The sequence below is a fragment of the Pelophylax lessonae genome, assembly GCF_965119305.1.
Source record: "Pelophylax lessonae genome assembly, chromosome: 5".
In the NCBI taxonomy this organism is placed as follows: domain Eukaryota; kingdom Metazoa; phylum Chordata; class Amphibia; order Anura; family Ranidae; genus Pelophylax; species Pelophylax lessonae.
The window spans coordinates 240,681,482-240,693,847 of NC_138772.1; the positions used below are offsets into that span (position 1 = coordinate 240,681,482).

General features: G+C 42.8%; 2 protein-coding genes across 4 annotated transcripts in view; one reads left to right on the forward strand and one right to left on the reverse strand.

Moving 5' to 3' along the window:
• Positions 1 to 12,366, reverse strand: part of RECK (reversion inducing cysteine rich protein with kazal motifs) — a gene marked incomplete at its 3' end in the record, with an annotated part of 1,214,950 nt that overhangs the window by 878,033 nt on the left and 324,551 nt on the right. The gene's annotated exons all lie outside the window — the stretch shown is intronic.
• On the forward strand, positions 6,566 to 7,297 carry LOC309555595 (uncharacterized protein; the record flags this gene model as incomplete). Its single annotated transcript, XM_082257648.1, has 1 exon — positions 6,566 to 7,297. One exon carries the CDS (start codon positions 6,566 to 6,568, stop codon positions 7,295 to 7,297), a length of 732 nt encoding a protein of 243 aa, XP_082113774.1.

The following is a 12,366-nucleotide window of genomic DNA, read 5'->3' on the forward strand; positions in this document are numbered from 1 at the left end:
GAAAGGGTGTGTTAAGTAGTGGGTTGGATAAGATAATTTTGTGGTTTGATAAGATAATTTTGTGGTTTAAGGCTATATATTCTTGACGATGTCTGAAAATAAACGCAGTCATTAGAACCAAGCTATTGTGTATGGTTTTCATTGATTGTCCGGCTAGCTGAAGATTCATCCACAGGACAAACCTAGGGTGCACCCAAACTCGGGATCCTTACAGAATGGTACCAGAAGAAGTGGGGTTCTGACTATCCCGGTGAGTAATATTTCTCCCATTTTTTTATGCTGGTTGAGATGTTGCTTTCCTGGATACAGTAGAACCCGGTACTATTATTAGTGTTGGCAGGTTATTGGTAGGTTAGTGTTGGCAGGCTAGTTTAGTTTTTGCATGGCTGTGACAGGCACAGATTAGTACACTGTGTTCTGTAGGTTTCCAGGAGGGGCGTACTCCTGGACAACACGCAGCGTGGCTGGCAGGGGACGGTGTTTTATAGTAACACGCGTCATACCTTGGTAGGAATTTTCAAATGGAGAATTAGTCTCCTTTGAGCGTTGGCAGGAATTTTCAAATAGAGAATTAGTCTCCTTTGAGCGTTGGCAGGATATTTTCCAAACGAAGAGCTAGTCTAGTTTGGTGTTGGTAGGACTTATTGAGTTTAAGGATCACTCAAGGAATTTATATAAAGTACAAGGAAGTACAGGAAGTACAGGAAGTACAAGGAAATACATATATAAAGGTGAAATAAGATATATAAAGGAAAAGGAATATACGCACAGTAAGTGAAACTAATATATCGAAAAGTATATGTTTGTTTTTTAACTTACTTGGATTGTCTGTGGATTGAATCAATTGTGAAACATAACTGTACAGTCAGATTTGGGACAATATTGGTTGAATGGTACAAATAGTGGTATTTGTGAATACTTCTTATCAAACTCATAGATTGTGGTGCCCACATTGTCAAAGAAATTCTAGACACATTGTAAGAGTAGTTTAAAGTATTTATGTATTAAGTATTTATTGTGCTTGCTCAAGCTTATCACTAACATAACGCTAATTATACAACTGATGCTATTCTTTATCCGCATTGTGCTATTGTTTGAAAGAATATATAGAGCTTGTTTTAGATTTAATTTAAAAAGTCATGGGTAACGATTTGGGAAAGGATCCGGATGGTGAGCCGGAGACCAGACCCACACCGTTACTCTTTGTATCAGGCACCTGTGGGATTACAGTTACTGATCCATTTTGGGCGAACATATATGAGCGCGGTCCGCAATTGGGAATTACGCGGCTCAGCGCTATAGGTCCTCGCAATGAAGGGGACTGGGCGGAGGTTAAAAAAATGGTGGGGCTTCACCCAAAATACAATTATCCCCTCCGGGTGCCTGGGATGAAATGTATGTGATGCAATGTTGTAAGAAATGGGAAAAGGCATTAAAGGAATAATAAATAGTTAACTAGGGCTTTTAAGAGTAAGTCCTCATTACCCACAGCAATTGCTTGTAAGTAGAAGTCAGGTGAAACTGTCCTGGAGTTTTGGACAAGGTTTAGAAATGTACGGACTTATGAGGCCGGTTTAAGTGTCACCCAGGAGTGGCACAGCCTCATGATTCAGACATTTATCAGTAATTTTAAAGTCCCAGTACATGCTAAGGTTTCATACTGGGCTGATAAAGACATGGATGGTTTTCAAAAAGCCATAATAGTAAAAAATGCAGCTGGCTGTTTTTGATCTGCTGAAAGGAAAACAGCCTGTCAGCGCGCATTTTCAAGGGTGTTATCAAAGAAGCAGAAGAAAGGGGAATTCAGAGGCAAAGTAGAAAATATTCAAACTAGGTCCCCCAACAATTGAACAACCTCACAACAGCCTTACAACAACATCACAACAGTGAGTGTATTTACAGTGACATCGGGATCCAGGGGCATGGGCCATAAGTCCCCTGGATGTAGGATTGATTCCATGTTAGGTATACATTAGATAGATTCTTGGCCGAAGGTACATTTAAAATAGTATTACCTCACAAGATAACACTACGCCCCTGTTTTTTGTTGTTCTGAATATTCATTTTCCAAACTGGACATACATAATTGTTTGAAGCTGCAATGTTGTCCTTGAAGTTGACACATTCCTAGGGAGGGGGTCACTTCTGCAAGTGAACGGTCTCAGCATTCCCACACATATACAATTATTTTTATATACGTTTTTTGGAGTTTTGCAATTTATACATTGTGTATATAGCATAGCAACCTCTGTGAACAGTAATAATAGTGAATAAAAACACTATTTTATTAGGCAAAACATAAATTGCCGTTGTCGGCAGGATATTTTGAAGTTATTTTTTATAGAATTAGAGATAATGAAAAATTACATTTTTGCAAATTGTCCCCTATGTGAAGGGGAGCCTTCCTGCAAAATTTTGAAAATTGGCTACTTGCCAAGAAAGCGTTCAAATGTCATATCTCTAATCCTGTTAAAGTTATGGAATTTAATTTTTGGACAGGAAGAGTTACTGCAATTAGTGTAACCATTGGACCCTGTTGGCACAGAGCTAAAAGTTTCAAATCAGATTAACTTTTTATCTGATTATAGTTTTTAAATTATATTTTATGGGTATCCTCTATTGAAAGAGGGGAACCTCTGGCCAGATTTTTGTTAGAATGGCACGAAGCAAAAAAAATAAATAAATAAATAAATACGTTTTGGGAAAATTGGCACTAAGCCAAAAAGTTTTTTAGTTCTTTTTCTGATCATAGCATGCAAGTGGTATCTGATGTGCCATCTCTACTGACAGCCATACCATCTGATGCTACCCACTTTACAGTGATTGGTTTAAGAAATGTTTTTTTTTAGCGTCCTATTGGACGAGGAGACACAGCCATCTTTGTTTCTTGTTTTTCAGTCCAGGTAACTGACCTGGTGTAGAGCAGTTCGCTTGTCCGCTCTATAAGTTCCCCAGACCATGCAAGAGGGGATGGGCACCTGCTCATGGGTCAGTCCCGCTACAATATGTATATGACATATGTAGTCACTCTGTGGAGGCCAGTCAGAGCGAGTGAGTTTATTGAAGAAGTGTACATGTATGTGGACACAAAGTGTCACAGGAATTATGACAGTGGTGTCAGGAAAGTGTTGTTTACCTTGGTTTTGTTCTCACAGAGGGTGATAGTAGAGTCAGTCACATAAGAGCTGCTGCTCTAGTGGGTCTTGCCCGCCCACAGGATCATTGATTGTTATGGATCCAGACTGCTCCTATCTATAATAACATTTTGAGACAAACCACAGGTTCAAAAATGTCACAAGAAATGTTGAATGTGTTTATGTATCTGAAAAATGCTGTAGTTATAGCGCCTGCACTGGGCCTCCCAAATCATGGAAAAATGTTTTGTGTTTATGCAAGGGACAATTGTAAGACCATGACAGGTGTACTTGCCCAGGAGTATGGGGGTGGAATTTGCCCTAAAGTTTTTGTCCAAAGATGGTTGCAGTCCAGGTCTAAAGGCATGCCTGAAGTGACTCAGAACATAGCATATAGCATCTTGTGAGATGGTAATAGGGATGGCTACATCATTTGCCCTAGGTAGGCCCCAGTTTTGAATGGGCTACTGGTATTAAAGGGTGTGTTTCACCACAACAGGATCCCCACAGCTAGCGCCGCCCCACTGTCTATTGCCTAGTATCGTGGAATAGGAGTAGGGGGTGGGAAAGAACATATGAAGTATTACTGAAGTTTTTTTTTCTGCATTTACAGGCCTAAATTAGTGAAAGCATATTTTTCCAGGTGCATCAACTGTATTAGGAACAATACAACCAAACACATAAGGCCAAACATGAACATCTACAAAATGTTTTCACACATAAGCCCAACACAGGGTAGAAACAAGAGTTAATAGTGGAAATGTTCAGCAGATGAGTAGAAGCTTTTAGGACCACAAAAGGGAGATGCCCACACAGTGGCACACATTCTCAATCGGGAGATTATTCCTGGATGAGGATGCCTGCTTTGAATTAGTTCTACTAATGGGCCAGCTTTCATATCAAAGAGGATACCAGGAACTAGTTGAAATCCTGAAAATAGATTGTCATCCACAGAGTTCAGGTATAGTGGAAAGGATGAATAGGACAAGTAAAGAGAAGTAGAGAAAATAAAAAAAAGGTAATTGAAACTTTGAATCAAGTGGAAAGAAAAGGTTGCTCGCACCTTTCTCTTTTTCTTCACAGATTCCCTGCCATCCCTTGAAGGAGAGAGATGAAGTAGTGATCAAGCTGCCGCCACATCACAGGACCAAGGCTGGATTTCGTTTTGGACCAAAAGACAAAGGTAGTCGCAGTGACCAGAATCGCCGTCCTTGTGGAAAACCAACAAGCCCGCATCCATGCCAGTCGAGTAAAAGGTCAAGGTGGAAGCAAGACACAGATAAAAGACACAGATAAAGGAGGTGAAACAGGTGTTGAAAATCCTTGAAGAGCGAGTGAAGCAGGTGTTATAGTCTCTGAAAAGTTGCAAAATGACTGTACTCATAACAAGGAACTCTGGCAAGCTGTGGATTTTGTTGGGGGACACAAGTATTTTCAGTGTTTATCCCAACCTGGATCATAACTAACTGTATATATCAACTAGCAGATCTGGGGCCCCTTGGAGGAATTTGTGGGACCCCTAATGCCACCAGCCCAGACATAGTATCAGAGACACCTCCGAAAAGGAATAAAAGAGCCCTGTCCCAGAGTACACCCTCCCAGATAGCCATCACACACACAAATGGCACAAGGACACAATTTTAGTAGAATTTCCCTAACACACAAGTAGCTACTTTTATATTGCCTTATGATAGGAGATTAGGCCCAGGAACTGTATTTATATGTGTCACGGACAAATATTGATTGAGGAGACAATTGTGACTATTGGGGATCCGTGGGTTGGAACACGGGAGACGATTGGGAGTGCAAATCTACTTAAAGGGAACACTGTAATTACAGGGAAACAAAAGAGAGAGGCTCCCGTAATAAGTTTTGACCCATATATATATATATATATATATATATATATATATATATATATATATAGATGCCATCGGGGTTCCAAGAGAGGTCCCTAATGAGTTCAAGGAAAGAGATCAGGTTAAAGCCAGTTATGAGTCCTTTATCTCTCCCCTTGTCACCATAAATAAAAATGTAGATTGGATAAATTGTATCTATTATAATCAGCAGAGATTTGTTAACTATATAAAGAATTCCCTAAAGAGCATAGCAGAACAACTAGAAGCCACTTCCCAGATGACATTCCAGAACAGAATGGCTCTGGATATGACCCACGCAGGTGGTACCTGTGTATATATTGATAAAGTAGATAGATGCTGTACTTACATTCCTGATAATACTGGCCCCAAGTGGAAGGTCACTCTTGGCATTGACAACCCTTGGGATCAGTATTTTGGATGGTATAATACTTGAAAACAAACCCTAGTGCGGCTAGGAATTATCATTGTTATTATATTTGTTATAATAGGTGTTGTAATACTTTGTGTAGTCCCGAAAGCACACTGACTAACGCAACACGCAACCTCCCACGCGCTAGTAGACATAAGAGGTCCACTTCTATTTTTGAAAGACCCAATTTTGGAAATGCAAAGGTTGCTTGCTGTACAAGAGCTGGAAATAGGTTGAAAAAGACAATGATGAATAAGGTCATAGGATGGAAAGAGCAGAAACTAGGAGGGCCATGTAAAATAGCAGCCATATCATTGATCATTAGGGCCTTGCCCCAGAATATCTCCGTGTGTCTGACACCCAACCCAAATGATACAGCTACCAGAAGGAAAATACAGGAACTTAAACAATTAATTCCTCAGTCTAATAAGAAAGATATTCTACCCAAACCAAACTTTAGGGAGACAGAACAAGTAGAAAGACATTTGAATTTAGCAATACAGAAGTACATAGATCCCTTACCATCGATTCTAGGGAATGTACATCCTCAAGGTTTCCAAGATATGAGTAGAATTCCCCATCATTTTCTGCTGATGCATGAATATGGTATACAACAATCACAGGGAAAGGGAGATTGTTGGGTTTGTTCTCATATGCATTCAGGAGAAAATATATTCCTAATGATAGCAAAACCATTATCTATAACACAGTTAATGAATGAGACATATGTGTTCACTGGACAGGCAAGACCAGACAATAGGCCATTTTTGATACAGGGTTACACACAACCACCAAAATTTTCTTTTCTGAATGGACACCCACTGAATAATGAAACAAACATTTATGCCAATGATGAATTTTGTTATGACACAGATGTCAATTTTACACTTCTAGACATAGAGAATTACAAAACATTTAACTTAATAAACATTACAGGCTTAAACACTGTAATGTTAAACACTGTTAACATAAATACAAGAATGAGAAACTTGTCAATGTACAATATTTCTTCATGCCCTAGATCAAAACCAACCTATAACAAGTCAGAGCTATATAAATGGTTAAATTTGGTAAATGAAACATTGGTACTTGACAATAAGGTCAAATTAATACATATCGCTGAGTGGTTATGTCTAATTGGAATGCGAACAGATCTGACTACTCAGGAGATGATATCTGCCCCAATGTTACCAGAGGGCTGGGTAGTTTGCTGCGGGCTATGGTGTCACACCACTATCCCTTTTCCCAAGGGAGAAGAATCAGCCGGGTGGTGCACCATAGTTAGATTGTTCCCTTACATGAGTACTGAGTCAGGAAGACGTGTGAGTATGGTGCCAGCCTCAGGGGTACTCACATTTCACGATCAGGGACGATATAAGAGGGCACTGACTAGTTCATGGGAGAAATTCTACATGAGCATCCTACCAGGGGGTACAGCACTAGCACTTATTAAGCTTGATGCATTTGCCGATATCATGGAAAAATGGATCAACACAACAACAAAGGATATAGGATTAATTAATGAAGAAATGAGGAAAATTAGGATGGAACAGGAGGTAATTAGACAACGACAGGAAAGACTAATGATGGCAGTAACAGGTCTGTGTGATCAAACACAAAACAAACAGATATGTTGCATATATTTTCACAACTTCACCAAACAGACTAAGGATGTTCAAGTACCAGACTATTATGACATTATTAATGGCCACCAACTAGAGAGAGACTTCAGGGAGAACTGCATAATCTTCCCAATGCCTGGAATCCATTTGATTCCAGGCATTGGGAAAAGAGGGGATTGTGAGGAAAATGTGTATCTTGAAATGCCATTTTGTAGTGTTCAGCTTAGCATAAGTCATCTCAGTATATATTAGAAGGTTAGAGTATCCCTTTATATCTCTTGGATGTATCTTTGCTTAGTGTTTCAGATTATAAATCACACTTGCACTTTTTACGCCGGATATCTAGTCTGCGGTTAGAGATTAGAATCAGAGACAGGATGTTCTGCAAGTTAAAGACATGCAAGCTATAAGAGATGTTTTATACATATATTGATAGAACATTGCCAATATATCAGCATCGGCTATAATGCATAACATATATTTACATTAATATAGCTTGAATAAGTTTCTTAGCAATAATTAATAATTGACACAGTGAATAGGAATTTACTAAACATATTATTAAGTATGAGAGATGGTTTTGCAAAAGCTGAGATGGTTTTTGCTGAAGTTACGTAACCGTAAAATGTTCAGACAATGCCGAGAGTAGAAATAGGGGATTTTTTTGTGGTAACAGGTGTTATGAACTGATGTCACAATAACATGTTATGTTTTTTATAATCTTGAACTATATTCGACTTTTTATGTTTCTGGGGAGACTTTATGATCTAGCTAATTGATTGGCTGAAAGGGTGTGTTAAGTAGTGGGTTGGATAAGATAATTTTGTGGTTTGATAAGATAATTTTGTGGTTTAAGGCTATATATTCTTGACGATGTCTGAAAATAAACGCAGTCATTAGAACCAAGCTATTGTGTATGGTTTTCATTGATTGTCCGGCTAGCTGAAGATTCATCCACAGGACAAACCTAGGGTGCACCCAAACTCGGGATCCTTACAGCGGCGATCTGCGATTTTTTTGCGGTACTGCGACATTGCGGTGCACAGATCGTACCCTTGACTGACATTTTTGACACTTTTGGGGGTACCAGTGACATTACTATAGTAATCAGTGCTATATATATGCACTGTTACTGTAAAAATACACTGGCAGTGAAGGGGTTAACTTTTTTTTGAGAGGGAGGGGCTGTGTGTGTCCCTAGGGGCGTGATTCTAACTGTGATTGGCTGTCTGTTGAGCTGTAGTTACACTGATCAACAGTCCTACATAGTAGAACCGAATGATCAGTGTCTCTACACAGGCGAAAATGACAGGCAGCTTGGCTTAGCCGGCGGCGCGCGCTCGCTCCCGAGAGCCTCACAGGCTAGTGATGTTAATTAACGTCACTTTGCCTGTGAGGGGCTGACTGCCGCAGTAAATCTACTGACAGCAGTCGGCAAGTGGTTAAGCTAGTGCATCAATAAAGACATTCGCTACTGTACTTCACTATGGGAGTTGTTCCCTTTTTTCACACATGCACCCCCACCTGTGCCTACATCGAGCGGAGCTGATTTGGATATCGCTACAAGCCGGGTACTGTCTGCAAGGGTTCCATTGATGTGTGTTATGAGCTGGAATTGATCTCTGTAGTGGGGATCGATAAATTGCGGTAAGGGGTCATCTTTTCTCTTGGTGGTGGTCTCTATGCACTGAGCTGTTGGAGTGTGAAGTACTTGGCAATACTTTTGGGAGCACGTTTTTCTGGAAAAGACTTGATTTCCATCCGTTGATTTTATTTATTTGTATATGGACTGTGGAGTTCACTTTTAACATTACAAGCGCTACACCATTTACAATTACATTTTTCCCAGGATCTGTATTTTCTAATTTAGGATCAGGTGTTGGCAGCTTACTCAGATTTTCATGTTTTTAGCTGATGTGAATCATTTTTGTACAGTGGTTTATGTATCATTTAATACGCTTTTATTATAACTAATGTTTTAGCGCAGCAATACCCCCATTTTATAGGTACCACCTAGCACAGCTAAATTTATTAGAAACCCTGTTCAGGACAAGGGTGCTACATTCTCCCCCTGCCAAGGAGATGACACCCTCGAAGTCTGCAAGAAAACATATACTCTCAAGCCTGAGAGTGAATGTTCTGGCAAAATGTGGATAGGGAAGGGTAAAAGGGAAGGATAAACATTGAATTACAAATACGTGTGGAATTCCACACAAGAGCAAATGAAAAATGTGATATGCAAATGACATTACATCTAACTATCTTTCTAGCTAATAATATACTCTAAGGTATTGTAAAGCAATGTTATTATACCAGCTTAAGGCACAGTCTCTCCTCAGCTGAGAAAGACGCAGTATGTATAAGAATTTGGCAGCACGCTATAGTATAATCTACTATTAAAGCAATATGTACGCAAAATAGACATTTATATATACATTTGAAATGTTGTCTATCCTCAGCCAAAGAAGACTATTACTGTTACTATCTGTTAACTCACAAAAAAAAAAAAAACAGAACATTGCCTACTCTCTGCCGAGGAAAACAAACATTTAGTAATGTAAGGTAAACTCACATTAGCATATCCTAATATATTTTACTCTTTTATCAAATAACTGTACATTAGAAATACCAACATTATGAAGGAGGCCCCACTCCCTAGAGAGTGACACATTTTTACAAAAAGTAAATGTATACAGTATACTTATTATGATGAAAATCATAACTTACTGCTTACTCAATTTGGCTTTGTCTCACGCCATCTGGTGACAGCAAAATAGAAAAGTTTGCATGAAAACACAAATCATACCTCCCAACTGTCCCGGAATCCGCAGGACTGTCCCGCAATTTGAAGTGGGTCCCGGGGTCCCGCGGAGCTGGGCTGAAGTCCCGGAATCCAGGGCTGGAACAGTGTCACACCGGAACCCGCTTCCAGTCTGGGTCTCTCATTTTGCTCTGTTTTCCCGGTGAGGTGGGTGGGGCGATGGACGGGGGAAGGCGGTGAGAAGTCCTTCAGACAGATCAGGGAGTCATGTGAGAGCGCCTCCACCAATCACAGGCCGGTATTCCTGACTTCCCTCATCCAAGACCCCTCCCCCGGACGTCACCGCCAGCGACATCTCCATGGTGACGGAGGGAGGCTGCGAGGGGGCGGGGCGACTCAGGAAGAGTTCGAACTGAAGCAGGAGCTTCCGGAGGAGGTGAGAGGAGTGAGGGGGGGGATGGTGGGACCTGGCTCACCTGCTGGTAACCCCAATCTCAGGGACAGGCAGTAAGAAGAAACTCTCCTCCCTTTTGTGACCGCTGAGGAGGGGGGGTGGGGCAGTGAGAGAGTGGGGGGGTTATTAGTATGAGAGGAGGGGGAATTGATGAGAGAGTTGGGGGGCATTAGTAAGAGAGGAGGGGGAATTGGTGAGAGAGCTGGGGGGGCATTAGTAAGAGAGGAGGGGGGAATTGATGAGAGAGCTGGGGGGCATTAGTAAGAGAGGAGGGGGGAATTGATGAGAGAGCTGGGGGGCATTAGTAGGAGAGGAGGGGGAGTTGGTGAGAGAGCTGGGGGGGGGCATTAGTAGGAGAGGAGGGGGAATTGGTGAGAGAGCTGGGGGGCATTAGTAGGAGAGGAGGGGGGAATTGATGAGAGAGCTGGGAGGCATTAGTAAGAGAGGAGGGGGGACTTGATGAGAGAGCTGGGAGGCATTAGTAGGAGAGGAGGGGGAATTGATGAGAGAGCTGGGGGGGCATTAGTAGGAGAGGAGGGGGGAATTGATGAGAGAGCTGGGGGGGCATTAGTAAGAGAGGAGGGGGATATTAGTAGGAGAGGAGGGGGAATTGGTGAGAGAGCTGGGGAGGCATTAGTAGGAGAGAAGGGGGGAATTAATGAGAGAGCTGGGGGGGCATTAGTAGGAGAGGAGGGGGAATTGGTGAGAGAGCTGGGGGGCATTAGTAAGAGAGGAGGGGGAATTGGTGAGAGAGCTGGGGGGCATTAGTAAGAGAGGAGGGGGGAATTGATGAGAGAGCTGGGGGCATTAGTAGGAGAGGAGGGGGAATTGGTGAGAGAGCTGGGGGGGGCATTAGTAGGAGAGGAGGGGGGAATTGATGAGAGAGCTGGGGGGGCATTAGTAGGAGAGGAGCGGGAATTGGTGAGAGAGCTGGGGGGGGCATTAGTAAGAGAGGAGGGGGAATTGGTGAGAGAGCTGGGGGGCATTAGTAAGAGAGAAGGGGGAATTGGTGAGAGAGCTGGTGGGGCATTTGGGGAGAGAGCTGGGGGGGGCATTGGTAGGAGAGGAGGGGGGAATTGGTGAGAGAGCTGGGGGGGTCATTAGTAAGAGAGGAGGGGGGAATTGGTAAGAGAGCTGGGGGGGCATTAGTAAGAGAGGAGGGGAGAATTGATGAGAGAGCTGGGGGGCATTAGTAAGAGAGGAGGGGGGAATTGATGAGAGAGCTGGGGGGGCATTAGTAAGAGAGGAGGGGGAATTGGTAAGAGTGTTGGGGGGCATTAGTAAGAGAGGAGGGGGCAATTGGTGAGAGAGTTGGGGGGCATTAGTAAGAGAGGAGGGGTAATTGGTGAAAGAGTTGGGGGGGGCATTAGTAAGAGAGGAGGGGGAAATTGGTGAGAAAGTTGGGGGGGCATTAGTAAGAGAGGAGGGGGAATTGGTGAGAGAGCTGGGGGGCATTAGTAAGAGAGGAGGGGGAATTGGTGAGAGAACTGGGGGGCATTAGTAAGAGAGGAGGGGGAAATTGATGAGAGAGCTGGGGGGCATTATTAAGAGAGGAGGGGAGAATTGGTGAGAGAGAAGGGGGGCATTAGTAGGAGAGGAGGGGGAATTGATGAGAGAGCTGGGGGGCATTAGTAAGAGAGGAGGGGGGAATTGATGAGAGAGCTGGGGGGCATTAGTAAGAGAGGAGGGGGGAATTGATGAGAGAGCTGTGGGGGCATTGGTAGGAGAGGAGGGGAAATTGGTGAGAGAGCTGGGGGGGGCATTAGTAGGAGAGGAGGGGGGAAATGATGAGAGAGCTGGGGAGGCATTGGTAGGAGAGGAGGGGGAATTGGTGAGAGAGCTGGGGGGCATTGGTAGGAAAGAAGGGGGAATTGGTGAGAGAGCTGGGGGGCATTAGTAGGAGAGGAGGGGGGAAATGATGAGAGAGCTGGGGGGGGCATTAGTAAGAGAGGAGGGAGGAATTTATGAGAGAGCTGGGGGGGGGCATTAGTAAGAGAGGAGGGGGAATTGGTGAGAGAGCTGGGGGGCATTAGTAAGAAAGGAGGGGGGAAATGGTGGAAGAGTTGGGGGCCATTGGTGGGAGAGTTGGGGGGCATTGGTGAGAGA